The 18,509-nt window shown below is 45.6% G+C and overlaps 1 protein-coding gene across 5 annotated transcripts in view; it reads left to right on the top strand.

Annotated features, from left to right (window-relative positions):
- Positions 1 to 18,509, top strand: part of Dlgap2 (DLG associated protein 2) — a 709,635-nt gene that overhangs the window by 609,809 nt on the left and 81,317 nt on the right. For all 5 annotated transcript variants that reach the window (XM_039094154.2, XM_039094157.2, XM_039094156.2 and 2 more), the window contains one exon: positions 9,807 to 10,018. In XM_039094154.2, the coding sequence (XP_038950082.1) occupies positions 9,807 to 10,018 (212 nt within the window). The remainder of the gene's footprint in view (positions 1 to 9,806; positions 10,019 to 18,509) is intronic.

Raw genomic sequence — 18,509 nt, 5'->3', positions numbered from 1 at the left:
CCTCAGCTGTTCCAGTCTGGCACTGAGAATCTTCAGGATTGCTAAGGAACTGCTTGGAAGGCTGGGGGAGCTGACTCTGATGTCAGCTGGGGACAGCAATGGCAGTGACCACAACAGATGACAGAGCAGAAGCACTCCATGCCAGGAGTCAAAGGTGGTCATGCAAGCGAGCTGCTTTGCTCTTACTCTCCGCATTCGGGTCACCATGAGGAGGCACTAGCCACTATGAGGGACTGTCTTCTCTGCCCAGTCCATCCTGACAATGCCCTCGTGGACCTGCCGAAGGTGTGTCTCCTAGTTGATGGTAGACTTGATCAAGTTGAACATTACTCTTAGCCATCCCAGATGAGGAGCACACCGGTACTGTGCGGGTGGCTTTTCCACTCCGCCGTCCATTGCTTCCTTCGCTGTGCCGAGACTTCTTAGCGTCATATAATCTCATCTGCTGTTATTGCTCTCCTTTCTGAGTCATATAAAAACCATCTCTCATGCTGACACGTGAACTCTCCCTATGTTTTCCTCTAGGTTCAGAGTTTCAAATATTGCATTAAGTCTTTGATCCACCGTGAGTTCATTTTATACAGGATGAGAGACAGGGGTCTAACTTCATTCTTCCACACGAGGGCCATCCAGTTTTCTATGTGCCACTGATTGTTGGCTCTGTCATTTCTCTGGTATATGTAATTTGCACCTTTGTCAAAAACCAGGAGGCTACCAGTCTGTATTTCTTGTTTTCCTATTCTGTTCCATTCTCTTCTGTTCCATTGGTTTGTGTGTCAGTTTATGAGATTACCATGCTGTTTTGTTCACTGAAGTTCTGTAGTGTGTGTGTGTGCGTGTGTGTGTGTCTGTGTCTATGTCTGTGTCTGTGTGTGTATGTGTGTGTATGTGTGTCTGTGTCTGTGTGTGTATGTGTGTGTCTGTGTCTGTGTGTATATGTGTGTGTGTATGTGTGTGTATGTGTGTATATGTGTGTATGTGTGCATATGTGTACATATGTGTGTATGTATATGTATATGTGTATGTGTGTATATGTATATGTGTGTATGTGTGTATATGTGTGTGTATGTGTGTGTCTGTGTCTGTGTGTATGTGTGTATATGTGTGTATATGTATATATGTGTATGTGTATGTGTCTGTGTATATGTGTGCGTATGTGTACATATGTGTATGTGTGTATGTATATGTATATGTGTATGTGTGTATATGTATATGTGTGTATGTGTGTATATGTGTGTGTATGTGTGTGTCTGTGTCTGTGTGTATATGTGTGTATATGTATATATGTGTATGTGTGTGTGTGTGTATGTGTCTGTGTATATGTGTGTGTATGTGTACATATGTGTATGTGTGTATGTATATGTATGTGTGTATATGTATATGTGTATATGTGTGTGTATGTGTGTGTCTGTGTCTATGTGTGTATGTGTGTATATGTGTGTGTATGTGTATATATGTGCATGTGTATGTATGTGTGTGTATGTATGTATATGTGTGTGTATGTGTGTGTATGTACACCAGTGCTCATTTTGCACAAGACAGCCTTTATTATCCAGTAACTTAAATTTAGAATTCTTTTTTTTTATTTGAATGCAGAATACATGACTGTTCTATGGATGGTCACATTAAATCTACTAATTGCTTTGTGTTGTTTATTTTGAGGTCATATATATGTTTTAAAAAATCAATTGTTCTAGTCCATTAACATAACAGGTCTTTTCATTTGTGTGTATGCATATACGTCAGCAGGGAGGGAAGAGAAGGGGGTTCTTCCAGTTCCTTCAATGGCTCTTTTCAATTTCATTATAGAAGATACTTGTTTCCTTCATTAAATTTATTCCTAGATGTATTGTTTCCTTGTAGGTGCTGTGAATGAGAACACTTTCTAGGCTTCATTATGAGCAAGTTTATATCGGTTTCTAGCAGTGTTTCTGATTTCTGCACATTGGCTTTGTTATCCTGCAACTTTACTGAATTCACTCATCAGTTCTAACATCTGCCTGTCTGACATCAATCAGTCTTTTGGTGGAGACTTGAGTGGGTTTTTTGACATGAGGAAAGAGGGATAATTTTACTTTTCCTAGTGGAACACCTTTCATTTCTTCTCAGATGTGATTGCTCTAAGACCCCCAGTATATACCAAATATGAACTGTAGCCGCACGTGTGCCTTCTTTTATTGAAGAGCATAAAGAAACACCTTCAACATCTCCTCCGCCCTGCTCCACATGATGTCAGCTATGGCTCTGTCACATCGTGTCTTTAGTAGTATGTTCAGGTGTGTTCTTTCTATACCTAACTGGTTGATGTTTATCATGAAGGGATGTAGAAGTTGTGTCTTTTGGGATGGTCAGTCACATTCCCCCTCCCCCCATCTTCTGGTCATGTGGTGAGTTATTTATTGACTTGCATACTGTAAGCCAGTCTTGTATTCTTGAGAATAAATGCCTCTTGGTTGTGCTACATAAGCTCTCGAGATGCACTGGGATCAGGTCGCTATTATGTTGCTAATATGTTTCTATATGTTTTCACCTGGGATGTTAACCTTTGTTGCTTGGTGGTGCCTGTCTCCTTTGGCTTCCCAGAACGGGGGAAGTTTCCTCTCTTTGTGTTTTACTTTGAGAAGAAACCACCATTGTTCTTTACAAGTTTGGTAAAATTCAGCACTGAAAGCATCTTGTGCAACACCTTTTTGGGGTTTTTTCTTCTTCTTTCATTTGTTTGTCTTCTTTTGTTTTTCTTCGTTTGAGGATGTTTTACTGCTGACTTGGTCTTTTTATTTTCATGTTCTTTTGGTTATTAAAGTTTCCTATGTCCTTATGGATCAGTGTTGGTTGATCATATGTGTTAATAAATGTATCCATGTCCTCATAAGCTTCGCCAGCACAGCTTGTGAGATTTTTGTAATGTACCTTTGTGTCTCTGGCTTACGAGTTGCAATGTGTCCTTCCTTAGCTTAGATCTCATTTTCATCCCCTCTCTTGTTTTATTCTCAATAAGCATCACTAAAAATAACACTGAGCTATAAGGATAGCATGCCACACAGGTACCGCCAGGGCCAGGCAGGGGCAGTGGGAGAGAATGACCACCTAAGCCCTATGGTCTCCAGGCAAAGAGTGGCAAGGCAGGGTCAAGAGAGGATAGGACAGGGGGCTGGAGAGATTGCTCAGTGGTTAGGAGCACCGACTGCTCTTCCCGAGGTCCTGAGTTCAAATCCCAGCAACCACATGGTGGCTCACAACCATCTGTAATGAGATCTGATGCCCTTGTCTGGTGTGTCTAAAGGCAGCTACAGTGTACTCATATATAATAAATAAATAAATAAAATATTTAAAAAAAAAAAAGAGAGGATAGGACAGTTCAGTTTGAACACTGTCCCTAGGTATCTGCAGCAGAAGGGCAGTGGCCTCCATGTGGGGCCCACAGGGGAGATTGGGATGAAAACTCTGCTTCTGTGAACTTGCTGTGAAAGTCAAGCTTGAAAGTTCCTTACTGCCTGCACGACCTGACAAGCCCCGAGAAAGACTGTATTTCTGTGACTATCAAAGACCGAAATATCAAAGCACCCAGAATTCAGAAAACAAAAGGTCTGACTAACCTAATAGAGGCCTCCCTAGAGAGGAAGTCAGGCGACCTGCAAAGGAAGCCGTGAAGCCCCAAAGCAGTGAGTTACTTGAAAAAGGTGTCCCTACACAGCCTAGTAAGGAAAGGCTGGCAAGTGGGCACCATCATTTAACCTTGACTAAGAAATATGTGGCTCATATCAAAGACTCTTCCTGAACGTTCTCCATGGAGGCCTAGGAAACAGGCCCGCCCACACAGCTTAATAAATAAAAGGATGTAAGAATTGCCTCTAACTTATTGAGTCAGAGATGTGGAACCCCTCTCAATAGTCTTCCTGCCAGAGAGCCACCTGGGTATCCGGCACAGGCTACGTAAGGCCCACCGTTCTCAAAAGGACAGACTGAGACCTCAGCTGTGTCTCCTGTAACCCCTGACCTCTTGTCACAAGAGACCGCTTAGCTATGTCTTTCCCACCAGGCTCTCATCCCTTGTCTTCCTGACTGCGGCTTCCACAGAAGCTGCTTTGAGCCCCCCAATGCTAAACAAGAGATGACTGACGTTGGGCGCTCAAACCCTCTCAGTGTTGGCAGCTGTGGAGCTGCAAGTTACTCTCTCAAGAATACTTTCAGCCCACTCGGACTCCAGTGGGCCTTGTTTCATGCGTAACAATGCCCAGAGAATGACTCTCCAAAAAAGCACTGAAAAAGAGACAGATCCAAACAGGAGAAGAAAATACAGACAGGGACAGACAGTGAGACGGACCAATTCAAACACAAAGACAAAGAGACAGAGACAGAGAGAGAGATACAAACAGAGACACAGACAGACAGAGACAGAGAGCTCCAAGGGAAAGGAATGATCATTTAGCCAAGACCTACTGATTCAAAGTAACTTTGGAGCAGGAAACTGATATCCAGATCCTGGAGGGATAAATTCTGCACATACTTAGGCTCCAGTGTATCTGTGGAGATGAGAGTTGAGTGCTCACAGCACGGTGTAGAAGGAAACACAGGCATGGGTCTGAGGCTGGCCTTCATAGCTCATCTTTTTATACGTGGTTTCTTAGTGTCAGTAGGTACCAGAGGTCTCCCTTCCTAGCCCTGAATGTAGGAATATTCTGCCTTCTATAGCAAAACCCCTCTTCTAGCTCTTGCCTCTCTTATAGTAAACACTCAATGTCAGCCAGAGCTCGCCATCACAAACTACATCTCCACTGCCTAGCTTGGCTAGGAAGACCTTGGCCTTGGAATTCTTTTCATACCCAGAAGCTCTGCACAGAGCGCTTGCTGTGTGCTCCCTGGGGTTTCTTTGCACAGAGTTCTTGCCACATGTTTCCCAGGTTCCTTGCCTTCGAAGTATATCCAGGCAACCTATTCTAACTTCCTTTATGTTGCTGTGATAAAACAATCTGACCAAAAGTGATAGGGGGCAGGGGGGCGTTGTTTCAGCTTGCATTTCCAGGTCACAGTTCATCGCCAAGGGAAGTCAGGAAAAGAACTCAAGACAGGAATCTAAAGGCAGGGCTACTTGCTATGTCATGCATTACTCTCTCCACCAAGGAACTGACTCGTAGCCAAGGAAGTGCAGAAGAAACCATAGAGGAATGCTGCTTGCTGGCTTGTGTCCATGCTGATTCTCTGGCTCATGGTAGCCTTCTCCAGCCTAGGACTACCTGCCTAGGGAATGATGCTGCCCACAGTGGGCTAGGCCTTTCTACATTAAGGAACGATTCTGCATAGGCATGCCAACGGGACAACCTGATAAAAACACTCAGTTGAAACTGCCCTTACAGGCAATTCTAGATTGTGTCAAGTGGACAGTTAATGTTAGCTACACCCTTTACTCTCCTTCCCTGTCAGGGGTTCTCAGCCTGTGGGTCACGGCCCTTATGGGGGTCAAAGGACCCTTTCACAGGGTCATCTAAGACCATTAGAAATGGTGTGCCCCATTATACAAACATCCTTCCAAAATGAATGTCCTATTTAGATGCACATTACTGAGAGGTGGGGCCAATAGGGCACGGAGGGAGAAAGATAAACATGTGTGCATGGCCTGATCTCTAGCGTAAAAGAAAAAAAGAAAAGTAACTTTTAACTGAAAGTAGTTTAATAGCAATGACAAAAAAAAAAAGAAAAAAGAAAAGAAAAAAATGTTGGGGCATAGCAAACCTGCACAGAATAAAGTGTTCTGGTGTTTGTTTCTGAGTGAAGGGTAGCAGTAATTGGAGAACTACAAATTAGACTGACACGGGCGTGTTGTAATGAGGACTCAGACTCCAGCAAGGCTCTGCCAGCCCTGGGGGATTTGGAAATGGGTAAACAATTCCTGGTAAATTGCCAGCTGAGCAGCCTTCTCTCTCCCCTTGATTTACATGGTAGTTATATCCAAGAGAGAAAGGGGAAAAAATCCATTGCTCATTAAAATTGCCAACTAGAACAAATAACCTGATTTTTCACACAAAGCATAGCAAGGCTCAAGGAAAACTGTCTCAGATTTGTGCAGGATTGTAGGCAGTAATTTCTTGGTGGAGTCGCACACAGCTCCCTTAAAACAAGCATCTTGGGACCCCTGGGCTTGTGAAAGAACTCCCTGTGTGAATTGAATCTCCCCAGATGGGTCTGTGGACAGACTGGTGGCTTTACGTGATGTTCTGCTTAGATTCCCTTGTCATTCATCTGCCCTCCGTACACAGCAGGCAGGGACCAGCTGTCAGTCTCCCCCGTGGCTCGTGTACTTGATGCTTGTTTAAAACACACACACACACACACACACACACACACACACGCACACACACACACACGCACACACACACACACATGTTGCTGAGGGAATGAGGAAAATGTTTCCTGAGAGAGCACAGCTTTCAGATGCTGTGTCCCTTTAGTTTACCTAAAAAGGACTTTATTATAAAATTCTAGCCGCTCTCCCCTGTGCCTTGCCTGTTGAAAGAAAGATGTTTTCGTTTGAAGTGTTAAGCCATGCGTAAAGTACAAGCATGACTGCACGTGCCCGATGTCCATCTTGGGAGAGTTCCCCTTTTCACAGAACTTATAAATGCCGTTCGCCCCTGCACGCTGGCAACTGGGGTAGCTGATTGCCTTGGCCTAGGGAAGGCAGGGGGTTGGCTCTGCAGTGGCTGGAAGCCTCTAGCTTGTTTCCCTGAGGCTGCGAAGCTGCCACATGCGAGTGCCAGGTGCACATTTGGCCACTCCTCTGCGTTCTGCTGCGGGTTTTAACGGTTTTGCACCATAAGGGGAAGGTTTATTTACTGAGAGTCGGTGGCTTTTCATAGCCCGGGCATATGCTCCACACTCCTTCTGTATTGAATTTTTTTTTTCCTGTCGAAGGCTGTGAAGTTGGCTTCTTAAATCAGAAACAGAAACATACAAGCTGGTCTCATTTGTTAGTTAATTTGTAGGCTGCTGGAGGAAATAAAAAACAATCTTTACCTTGTTCTTTGTGGAAACACGGTTTTGGGGTTTTTAAAATGACTCTCCCCTAAACTGGACAGTGTGAGCCTCTCCTTCAGAGGCAGCTAGCCTCTCCCTGCTCTGTCCTTTTCCCTGTGACCACCACCTGGAATGCTCACCGACAGATGAAGAATGCAGGCTTTTCTGGTCCAACCCAGGGGCTGGCCACCTGTCCCTTTTTAATGCTGTTTATTCTGCCTGCACCATTCTGCTGGCCAGATTCAGACTAAGTGGTCCCTGGAGCCTCCCTCCAGGAGCCTGTACTGGCTGCCAGTCACCAACTCACCCTAACCTTTCAGCCTAATCGCACTGTCATCCATTCCCCTTCAGGGTGCATTGCTCTCATGGAAATGTAGTGACATTCAGGGTTCTGGCAAAACTAATACACAACTTAGAAAAGCTTATGTAAATAGATGAGAAAAGTCATTGAAAACTCTCTAGCTCCCTTTCTCTTAGCTGATACCTGCCATGCACCGCCCCCCCCCCGCCCCCCCATTGGTCCTACACTGAAATAAGCCTGCCCACTTCCTGTGCCTTCCCCTCTGGTGGTTTGAATGTATCCCCCAGAGTTTATGTGCTGGAAAGTGAGTTCTCAAATCCACATGCTCATAGATTCAGAGGTAGCCCTTTGGGGCAGTGAGCTGTACTGGGAGTGGCCATGATGACGCACAGCCATGATGATACAGTTTGTGGTAAGGAAGTAGAAGAAGAAAGGCTTGCTTGTCTCACAAAGGGTCCTCTCCAAAAGCTAAGCAGATGCCAACACCATGCCTTTGGCCTACAGAACTATGAATTAAATCAACTTCTTCATAGCATACTGTATCCGTGGTATTCAGGGATAGCCTGGAAAACAGGCCGTGCTGTCTTCATAACTGTCTTATTATAGCTAAGGATAGATTCTTCTGAAATTCCAATTCAGTCCATGTGCGGCCATTCCTAAGGACAAACTAGCATCCCTTTGTCCCAGTGACTGACTTTCAAGGTTTACACAGGATATGAATGGGCTGGCACACCTTTGCCTAGAAACCAGGACACTGGTCATGGTGTGAACACCCTGGCCATCTGGTAAGAGCCACAGAGATGGATTTCCATTTGTGTGGTTACGAAAGAGGCTTTGGTAAGAAATCACCCAGATAAGAATTGTCAGAGGCCCCAAGAGTTCATTCATTTAGCACACATATGGTGATATTTCTCTAGTGTTGAAGGATATCCACTGTCAGGATATGGTGTCTCCCTCTAGATCAAGATTTTTCCATGGGCGGACCATCACCGATATATGCTGAACACAAGCTCTCTATGTCATTCATTGGTTTCCATGACACTCTGCCTAAAACCTCAGCTGTGTGTGATCCGTGTGGCCTGGGCTTTAAAATCTTAACATGGTCTTTAAATTTTTACCAAGCCATCTCCCCATGTGCATAGTTTGGCACAGAGCTGTGTCCTTAAAACGCTAAAGCACCCGACCTACAAGCAGCACCTACCCCAGCTCAGGTGTATAGCATATTACCTGTTAAGCCCTTGATCAACAGCTGCCTCTCACAGTGCCAAGCCTTGCTACAGGGCTGGGGGACTTCATTCCAGGGAGAGCCAGCTGAATCCCTCCCCTCCTTCTTGGACCTTGTGAGTTATGTTATACCCTGGCACTCAGACATAAGGCACACAAACACACAAACACTGGCTAACCTGGGGTACAGAAAGGGAGAAGAGCGCAGAGGAGCTCCTGACCATAATGTGGAAGACGTCTGATCTACAAGGCATAGCACACGCCATGCTGTTCAGGAAGGAGCATTGGTGCCTTCTGCCAAAGAGCTTGCCATCCCATTAGCCATATGGGTCTCTGTCAGAAGGGCCAGAGCACTTGGCTTCATGCGGTGTTGAGGCTGGAAGGAAAGCAGGATCCCTCTCAGGCCAGTTTCAGAATATTGCTGAAACTCTGAAGTGTTCTACAATGAAAATGCCACTTTGAAAAACTTTTTTAAGTGTATAGTTTTACCGCTCCCTCCACCAGCAGCATCCGAAACCCTCTTCTCCAGCCAGGTTCACCCTTTACTGGCTGTTGGAACTGTTGGCAGAATTGCACAGACTAGGCTAGTGCCTTGCTTATGAGCTGTACTGAATCGGATGGGGGGGAGGGCTGGGCTGCTGTTCTGAGAAACATCGCGCTCACTCCTGTGAGACATAGCTTATTGGAGGAGCCAGGATGCTGCCCAGCTTCATCATCTGGTGACCTCAGGCCAGGGACACCACAGGAAGACTTAGAGTTGGCATTCTCTGAGTCTTCAAAGCACGGTGTACAATGGTATGAAGCTCTGTGTGCATAAGGCGATGGGATATCTTTCTTCATCTGCCAGTGCCTGTGTTTTGTGTATGTGATGTGACTCTGCTTCGGGGATTAATTCCCTTCTCCGTTGTTAGCGTTTGCCACTGGAAGACATTCAGCCGTAACATCAGTGTCGCCGTCGTTTTCTCCTCTGTTTCTTCTACTCAGCTTTCTTTCCCTGCAATCACCTTTGGTTCTGAATGGAAATCTAAACGTTAGAAATTTTTCCTGTGCTCCTAGGACAATCTCAACATTTCCCATAATGTTTATCTTTGACAATGGGGGAAAAAAAATCAATGGCTTCATACGGAGGGCCTTTCTGGGTTTGGAAAACATGCCATTACATATACATGACTTTAAATGATAAACAGCCAGTGGAGCTACGTCCTCAAGAAATCACGGGACACACCCTTGGGGGACACAACTGACGTGGGCTGTCTCTGCTCTTTCCCAGGTGCCTCAGGATGATTGGGGTGCATACCCTACAGGCGGCAAAGAGGAGGAGATCCCCTGCCGTAGGATGAGGAGCGGCAGCTACATAAAAGCCATGGGTGACGAGGAGAGTGGGGAATCAGACTCCAGCCCCAAAACATCCCCGACGGTGGCCCTCCGGCCGGAGCCGCTGCTGAAGTCCATCATACAAAGACCACTTGGAGACCACCAAACGTAAGAGAGACTGGTCTTTTCTCTCCTGACCTCTCGCCTCTTCTTCCCCAGTGGCTGTTTAGCTGTGGGCGAGCTATCACCAATTTGCTTCTAAGTTGACAATGTTAGTTAGAGCCTGTGCCATCCATTTACTCGCTTTTTCTTTCCCATTGATATCTTAGCATTTATTACCAGACTTTTAAAAAAATATTTCTTTTACTTTGTGGGATTACAATATAATTATATCATGTTCCCCTTCCCTTTTCTCCCTACACACCCTCCCATATACTCCTCCTGGCTCTCTTTCAAAACTGTGTCCTCTTTTCTCGTTAACCGTTCCTTAAGCACAACCTGATCAATCTGTATAATAGTATGTGTATGTGTGTTTTAAGGGCTGGCCATTTGGTATTGGATACCAACTGGACGGCCAATTAGTCCTTCAGTTGTTTATTTCATAATTGTGTTTGGGCAATGTCTTAGGATTTCTATTCCTGCACAAAACATCCTGGCCAAGGAACAAAGGCCAAGGAGTTGAGGAGGGAAGGGTTTGTTCAGCTTACACTTCAACCTTGCTGTTCATCACCCAAGGAAGTCAGGACAGGAACTCACACAGGGCAGGAACTTGGAGGCAGGAGCTGGTGCAGAGGCCTTGGAGGGATGTTACTTAATGGCTTGCTTCCCCTGGCTTGCTCAGCCTGCTTCCTTATAGAACCCAAGACCACCAGCCCAGGAACGGCCCCGCCCACAATGGCTGGGCTCTCCCACCTTGATCACTAATTGAGAAAATACCTTACAGCTGGGTCTCATGAAGGCATTTCCTCAACTGAGGCTCCTTTCTCTGTGGTAACTCCAGCTTGTGTCAAGTTCGCACACAAAACCAGTAAGGTAGGATCTCACGTAGCCCAGGTTACCCTGAGCTCTTGATCCTCCATCTGTGATATACCAGAACCTGGCACGTCACTCCAATGTTTGCATTAACAGAGGCATGCTTCCATTCAAATGACCATGTGGGCATGTGAGAGGAAATATTTGAACAGGAGCTTTTCTGAGGACTCCCACTTCATAAGTACATGCTTAGACAACAGATTTTTGTAAGGGCGGAGAAAGCAGTTTGTTCCCACAGACGTAAGATCAATAGACATTGTTTATTCATTCGAAGGTTTGTTCATTGATAAGTTTAACCTCTGAAATATAAACAGTTAAAACCCGCTGGGGAAATCAGCTATTGAACTAGGCAGAATGCAGCTGCTCTCAGCGGTTCCCCTGATGGCGTGCCCAGTGTGTCAGGGAGCGTGGTTGTGAACGTTGTCAAGAAGCACTCGGTGCCTTCCTCGCTTCCCATTTCCAGATGCCTGTGCTGTGTTAAGTGGGCAGCAACTGGGGACAAGACGCTCAGTCTTCTCTGTGGCTTGGAGTCACTTCCTCTGATGGACGGTGAAGCATCAAAGCCCTAATCAGATGAGTCACTTTCATGGATCCGGCACCTAGCCTGGGGCTCACAATAGCAGGGCAGTACTACCATAATTTTCCCCAATGAACCCAATAACTCATGAACATGGGCTTATAGATAGAAATTTAAAAATTGAATTGCAGCATGATATTACTGGGGGGAACCATGCACCTGGGGCGGCCTGTATGAGCAGTTCTCCATGCAGCCTGGGGGGGCGCTGTATGAGCAGTTCTCCATGCAGCCAGGGGAGGAGATCATCTGGGCAATGAACAGAGAGGTCCTTAGTGCAATTTGCATTAACCTCATTCCTCTACTTACCTGCAAGTCCAACTGGGTTGTGGGCAGGGCCATCTGTATGAAGGAGGGTGCTCCAGGCTACATAGAAACCACTTTAGTTAACTGAAGCTTTTATTTCCTAATAAGCCACATAAATAAATCATTTTTATTCTGAAGCTTATTTATATTCAAAGACTGTTTCAGATGAAATTGATTATTCTGAAATTGCATTCAAAATATAATTCTAAACAATCGGGTGGGCCGGCCTCTCATTATTGGTTCCTCTTCACACCATAGAATTTCCCAGCAGGAGCGATTGATGAAGCCGTCCTAGTCCTAGATGCAGAGTGAAATCAAAGCGTGAGAACAGGCACAAGAGTGTGCCCGTCTCTCTGAGATTCTAGTCTGTCCTGTGCACAAACCACGTGGTTACCTTTGGCAGTGCCATAGAAAGCAAATTACCAGTTACCTGGGGAAGTGTCCTAAGTCATCATTTCAGCCTACTGCACCCTAGGGACCCTTTGGTGCATAGGTACTTCCTATGTTACTGTGCAATCCCATAAACTAGAAGGAGTCAGCAAGCTTTAGAAACACATAGCCTAGGGGCCGGAAGGAGGCTGGGCCTCTGGTTGTCAGTTATCAGTTCTTCTTTTGAGCTGTGTGCAATAGCAAATCTGCTCTGTGAAAACTACAGTTATCCTGCATCCAAAGCTGTACCTCTCGGAACAACACCAGAATTTTTCCACTGAAAGCCGTCTTGTCCTTCATCATTAAAGAGTCAGTCCTCCAGTCCCCCACCCCCACCCCATTACTGAGTTAAAATGTATCCATATTGTTCCCAAAGACACTTTCACCTCCCCAGATACGCTCTCACAGAACACTGATGCTAAAAAATCTTTCTCAAGGAAAAGTAAGGCAAACACCAAGTGCTGAGGCCCTTGGTGCAGCTGTCTTCGTACCTCAGAGCACAAGTCTCTTGGCCGCCCCATTCACAGATCAGGATGGCTGCCGGAGGCCAGATGGAGGCCTGCCCATCTGTACAGCAGCCCCTGCTGTGTGCGGAGCACGGAGCAGAGTTATTACCAATTAATTTAAATGTGAATTCCAAGCTACTACTGAATCCAATTTACTGCACTTTTTAATTAGCTTACGTATTAGCGTTGAGATACTTGAATTACCAATTCCAGTCTGTTATTATGAAAAGTAGACCTAATAATTTAATTTGAGCCTTTTGCTTTGTTTTGCTTACTTGAATTAAAAATCGAAAGTCTAATAATGTTGAACCTGCCTGAGCCATTCAGTGGTGAAGGCAACACTTTAAATTTGTAGGGAAAGGGAGATTTGCTACAAGAACTACACTCACACTCACTGTAAAATGATCTCTCTTTTTTTTTTTTTTTTGGTTCTTTTTTTCGGAGCTGGGGACCGAACCCAGGTAAAATGATCTCTTATGGTGCCATCAAAGTCTTCACATATGCGGCTGTGTGTTCTTGGAGACACATGCATACTGTGAGGCTTGGTCTTAAGGACTGAACTGAGCCCTGACAAGGACTAGTGAGGACTGCCACTGGTGCTATGTGCAGAGAGCGGAGGGAAACCCCACCCTCAGAGGGGCGTGGCAACTCACAGTAAGCAACTCAGATGAAAACAGAAGCCGGGAGAGGAGGGAAAGCAGTATACAAACTGACTCGTCTTGCTTTTCTGGGCCTGTGTGTCTGTCCCTGCGGAAGTCCTTCACAGGCATCATACGCCAGCCCTCGGTCTCTCTTGTGGATTTAATACCAGCTACTCTTCCCGCAGCTGCAAGGTGTCCCAGACTTCCTTATGCCTGCTGAGCCTCCTGGTTTGGGAACCTGGTTCTCTATCTCTCCAGCATGAAGGCAGCCATTGATGGGCTATCCAGTCCTGTGTGGAAGCCAGTTCAGTAAAGGACCATGTAATTATTTGTTTAGTTTTGCCCTTTTAGAGAACACTTCCTAATATAGAAACACATATGCACGTGCGCGCGCACACACACACACACACATACTATAGCCTTCGAATGGATAAGAAATCTTTAAACATTTTACATGCAAAAAAGCTTTAGGATATTGGCTAATTTGAGTTAACTTTAATAAAATTAAAAAGTTATTCAGGGGCCAAAGCAAAGAAGCCAACAGACCAAAAGTGCTGTCCCCAGGGCTAAACAATAATGAAAACCTGGGAGAAAGCTTCCCATGTGAGAACGCACGTCAGTATTCTTAACATGTAAAGACATCGCAGGAGTCAAAAAGGGGGAAAGAGTGCAAAAGCAGGTAATTTTAAATAATTATATCTTTCTGGAGAATATGACGTTCAGAACCGAAAGACCTAAAATTTACTCTGAAATGTTTTCTGAAGACTATAAAACCACGAAAGAATATAGCAGCAGTGTCCTGTTTGACTGTGTCCCTGTAAGATGCTTTGGAATTCCTGAGTGCCCATCCCGAGCGAGCATGCTGCTGGAGAGAAACCACAGTTAGGCAGCTCTCAGCACTGAGCTCTGTCTCTGGCCAGATTCTCTGATTGATTAGCACCAGCACCTGACACAGCAGGAGCCATTTTCCCACCACCAGGCAGGAAAGCGTTGACCTCAACTTTTACTGTTCCACAAATGGTAACAGTAACTTTTCACCAAAACTTAGGAGAACAAAAGGTGCGGCAGACATGGCTTGGTGGATAAATTTCCTGGAGCAGGAGCATGAAGACCTGAGTCAAGATATGTAGAAAATCATCCAACCAAAAGCTAGAGAGATGGCTCAGCCGTTCAGAGAGAGTGATTGCTTTGACAGAGGACTCACATTGGGTTCCAGGCACCGGCATCAGGAGGTTAACAATCACTTTGAACCCCAACTCCATGTGCAACTGCACTCATGTGCATATACCTACACAGACGCATAATTTCAAAATAAAAATAGAATCTTAAAACAAAAAGGATAGGAAGAAATCACCAACAAGCTTGAAGAGAAAAACTGTGTATGGATAGAAGCAGAAACCCCTGACTGTAGGAAACCGGGAGATGTGAAGTGGTCCAACCCAGCATGGGAACTCAGATAGGGGTAGGGCAGAAGGAGTCCTGAAGGAGCAATTGAGAAGCTCCCAAACTAATGAGATACAACCAATGGCAGATGTGAGGATCCAAGATGGACACCGAAGCCAGTACAAAGCCCAGCGTAGCTATGCTTTTAACATTGTAGCAAATCCAAAAGATACACAGAGAAACAACTGGCACACTGAACACAGAGAAGAAGCAAAGATTACAGCAAACAATCTAACACAGTCTGTTCAAGGCAAGAGACAGGAAAGAGAAAGGTTTAGCATTAAAAAGAGGGGTTGGGGATTTAGCTCAGTGGTAGAGCGCTTGCCTAGAAAGCGCAAGGCCCTGGGTTCGGTCCTCAGCTCCGACAAAAAGGAAAGAAAAAAAAAGAAAAGAAAAGGAAAGAAACAACAGCAACAACAATAGCAAAAGTCTACTAGCCATACATCATCCTAGATACAGAAAAAAATACTGTCCATAAATTGAAGTAAATGAAGACATTCCAAAACGAAATAAAAACAAAGACAAAACAAACAAACAAAAACACTGAGAATCAACTCAGAAAGAGCTGCCAGGAACACCTCAGGGTTTTATCCCAGATTGAACATCAGCCTTGCAAAGACTCCTCCCTGGCTAGGACTCTGCCCTGCCAGGTGAAGCGGCAATCTCTCTGAGGGATTTAATAGGTCCCAGTGTCTCACTTACTCCCTTCTGTTCTTTCTGAGTTCCCATGGACCACTTCACATCTCCCACGTTTCCACCATGCTCGTTTCTGCTTTTATCCCCCAAAATTTTTCCCTTTAAGTTTGGAGATTTCTTCCTATCCCTTTTGGTTTGAGACTCTAAAATTTAATCCTTCCAACAGCCTTGACTCTCTTGCATTTCCTGGTGTGGGTCTCCCTTGCACATTTGGGCTCTCAAGGCCTCTTTCGGGAGCTGGTGATGTGGCTCGGTTGACAGAATGCTTACTTCCATTCACAAAGTCCTAGGTTCCATTTCCAACATCACATAAGCGGGGGCCGTGGTGGTACACACCTGTTGCCACACCATGCAGGAGGTGGAGGCGGCAAGGTCAGAAGTTCAAAGTCATCTTCAGCTACGTAACTAGTTTGAGGTCAGCCTGGCCTACACAATACCCTATCGCTTGTGTTACAAAAAATAAAAATAGAAGTCTTCTTTAGATCAGCCACAGAAGCCCCCAGAAACCCTGCCACTTGAATCATAGATCTCTTACCTTCGTTTCTAACCAGCCACGTGGCAGCAGCCCCGTGCACCATTCATGATAGGTTCTTTTTTTTTTTTTTTTTTTTTGTTATTTTTTTCGGAGCTGGGGACCGAACCCAGGGCCTTGCACTTCCTAGGCAAGCCCTCTACCACTTGTGGAGGTCTGAGCATAAAGAAATACAAAGGCTTTTAGTCCTTCTTGCCAAACCTGGATATCAGCCATTTCTCAAGAACACCAGGGACCCTGGCACATCCCTTTTCTCCCCCAAGTTCAGGATAGACCTCTTGGAAACTCTCTGGAGGAAATTCCCCTGCCATCTGGTCCTCTGGAGCACAGAGTTGGCACTCCCATCCCCTCTCCTACCTCCTTCCATTGGTGTGATAAAATAGCCCAACAAAGGCAGCTGAGGAGAGGAAAGGGTTTTCTCGGCTTACAATTCCAAGCACCATCTCCTCATTTAGGGGGTGTCGAGGCAGAATCTCAAGCAGCCAGTCCTGCTACGTCCAGAATCGAGAGCTGAGATAACGAGTGCCTCCTCACACCCTTATTTCCTTGCCTTCTGCTTACGCTTGGCTACCTCTCCTCGTTCTTGTGTTGCTCGGGGCCCAGTCCATATGGTGCTCCCTGCAAAACAAGACAGTCCCCCGTAGTCACACCCCCCAGGCAAACGTGATCCAGGCAGTTCTTCAATGAGGCACCCTCCTGAGGTGACCCTAGATCAAGTCAAGTTGGCAATTAAAGCTAACCACGCACTTACCTCCTGCTTTTCCCATGAGTTGGCACACAGGGAAGGCAGAGCCCGTCTTCTGCATCATTGCTCTGTCATACTCTTCACTCGGGGTTATTACTGACTGTACAAAAGCAAAGGCTTAGGGACCACATGCAGGGACCATTGCTCGTAAACCTAACAAACAACCATCCCCAGAGGCTCCTGGGAGGTGACTTGTCATTAAAGAGTGACCACAGCAGCCATCGGGATGGGAGAGGAGTATGCAGCCAAGGCACACTTTGTCAGCTTTTGTACAATTAGTCAAGGGAGCAGATGCCTCCACAGACAACACACACCTCGAACTGGCAACGTTTCAATTAGCAGGAAGCCGCATGCTCCCTGATGGAAGGTTCCTCTCCCGCCGTTTCCATGGTTATCTGATAGCTTCCAGATTCATAATTTCTGTTGGAGACCGAGGTGGATTTCGGTGCCAGGCCCTGTGAATCTGTTGCCAGCTATGTGCCTGTGTTTGTATCTCTGAATCTAGCTTTCCAGTGCCACACAGCTCATGATGACCCCAGCAGGGACATGGATTCTGGGAGGTGGCTGAGCACTTGGCTTATGTCTCTCAGGTCCCTGCCATGGGGAAGCAATGGCTTGGTACACTTGACAATCTGCAACACCGAGGGTAGATCTTGGGATGTGCCCCTGTGCTGCCTGGGTCTTGTCCTGAGTTGTAACGGGCATCCTTCTGTCGTGGCTCTCACCTAATGTTAGCTGTCCCGTAGAGCATCACTTTTCTACATGACTTCAGTCTCTGTGTGCACTGTCTTTACAGTCCTGTTTTAATATTTTTTTCCTGACAGTTTAGCATTCTTAAAGTTTAATTTAAAAACCGAGAGCCTATCCGGAGATCTCAGCCAGTGAAATGCTTGCTGTACAAGCATAAAGGACCTGAGTTCAAATCCCCAGCACCCATGTAAACTAAGTAGGTGGGACATCCTTCTGCAGTGTCTAACCCTGTAAGTGTGGCCCTCACCCCTCAGTCAAAGAAACTTCTACTTGCAATAGACAGGACATTAAAGAAAACCACAACCAATCAAAATACAGAGTTGTGGAGCCTACTTCCAGTGGATACATATACAAACGACTCCCCCACCAAAGGTTCTGGCTTCGTGTTGAAAGAGCGGGGAGAAGGATTATAGCAGCAGAGGGTCAAGGCGTTCTTTGTGAGACTGTCGCCTAGTAATGTCGGATGCTACACCCCTAAAGTCTCGATGATATCACTGTGTCAACATGCGCTGAGCAGGTCAGTAACAGTAGACCAGAGTGAGCTGAGGGAAGCCCAGGAGGCCTCAGCCTACACAGAGAACTACAGGCAGCTAAGGAATGCTGAGAGCAGGAGAAACAGTCTTCTCCAGGGAAGAGCACATCAATTTGTTATCCAATGCCAATTAGTCAGCCTTGGGATTACATATGCAAACAATATTGTACTGATTAAGCAAGCTAAATTTAGTAAGGCATACATATACACACACACACATATATACACATACATCATATACATATACATATATGTATACACCATATACATAACAACAATGAATGAAAATGGAGGCCGTGGGTTTGAAAGATAGCAAGAAAGGTTATATAGGCGTCCAGAAGGAAGAAAGGGAAGGGAGAAATGATTTAGCTATATTATAATGTCAAAAGAAAACCAAATTATTAAGCAGCTAGGTGTGAGGACCACTAAGGTCACTCAGACGTTAAAGGCACTTCCTGCCAACCCAACAGCCT

The sequence above is a fragment of the Rattus norvegicus genome, chromosome 16 (genome assembly GCF_036323735.1).
Source record: "Rattus norvegicus strain BN/NHsdMcwi chromosome 16, GRCr8, whole genome shotgun sequence".
NCBI classification, from domain to species: Eukaryota; Metazoa; Chordata; class Mammalia; order Rodentia; family Muridae; genus Rattus; species Rattus norvegicus.
Note: the sequence above shows the minus strand (reverse complement) of the source record. Positions and strands in the feature narration are given on the sequence as shown.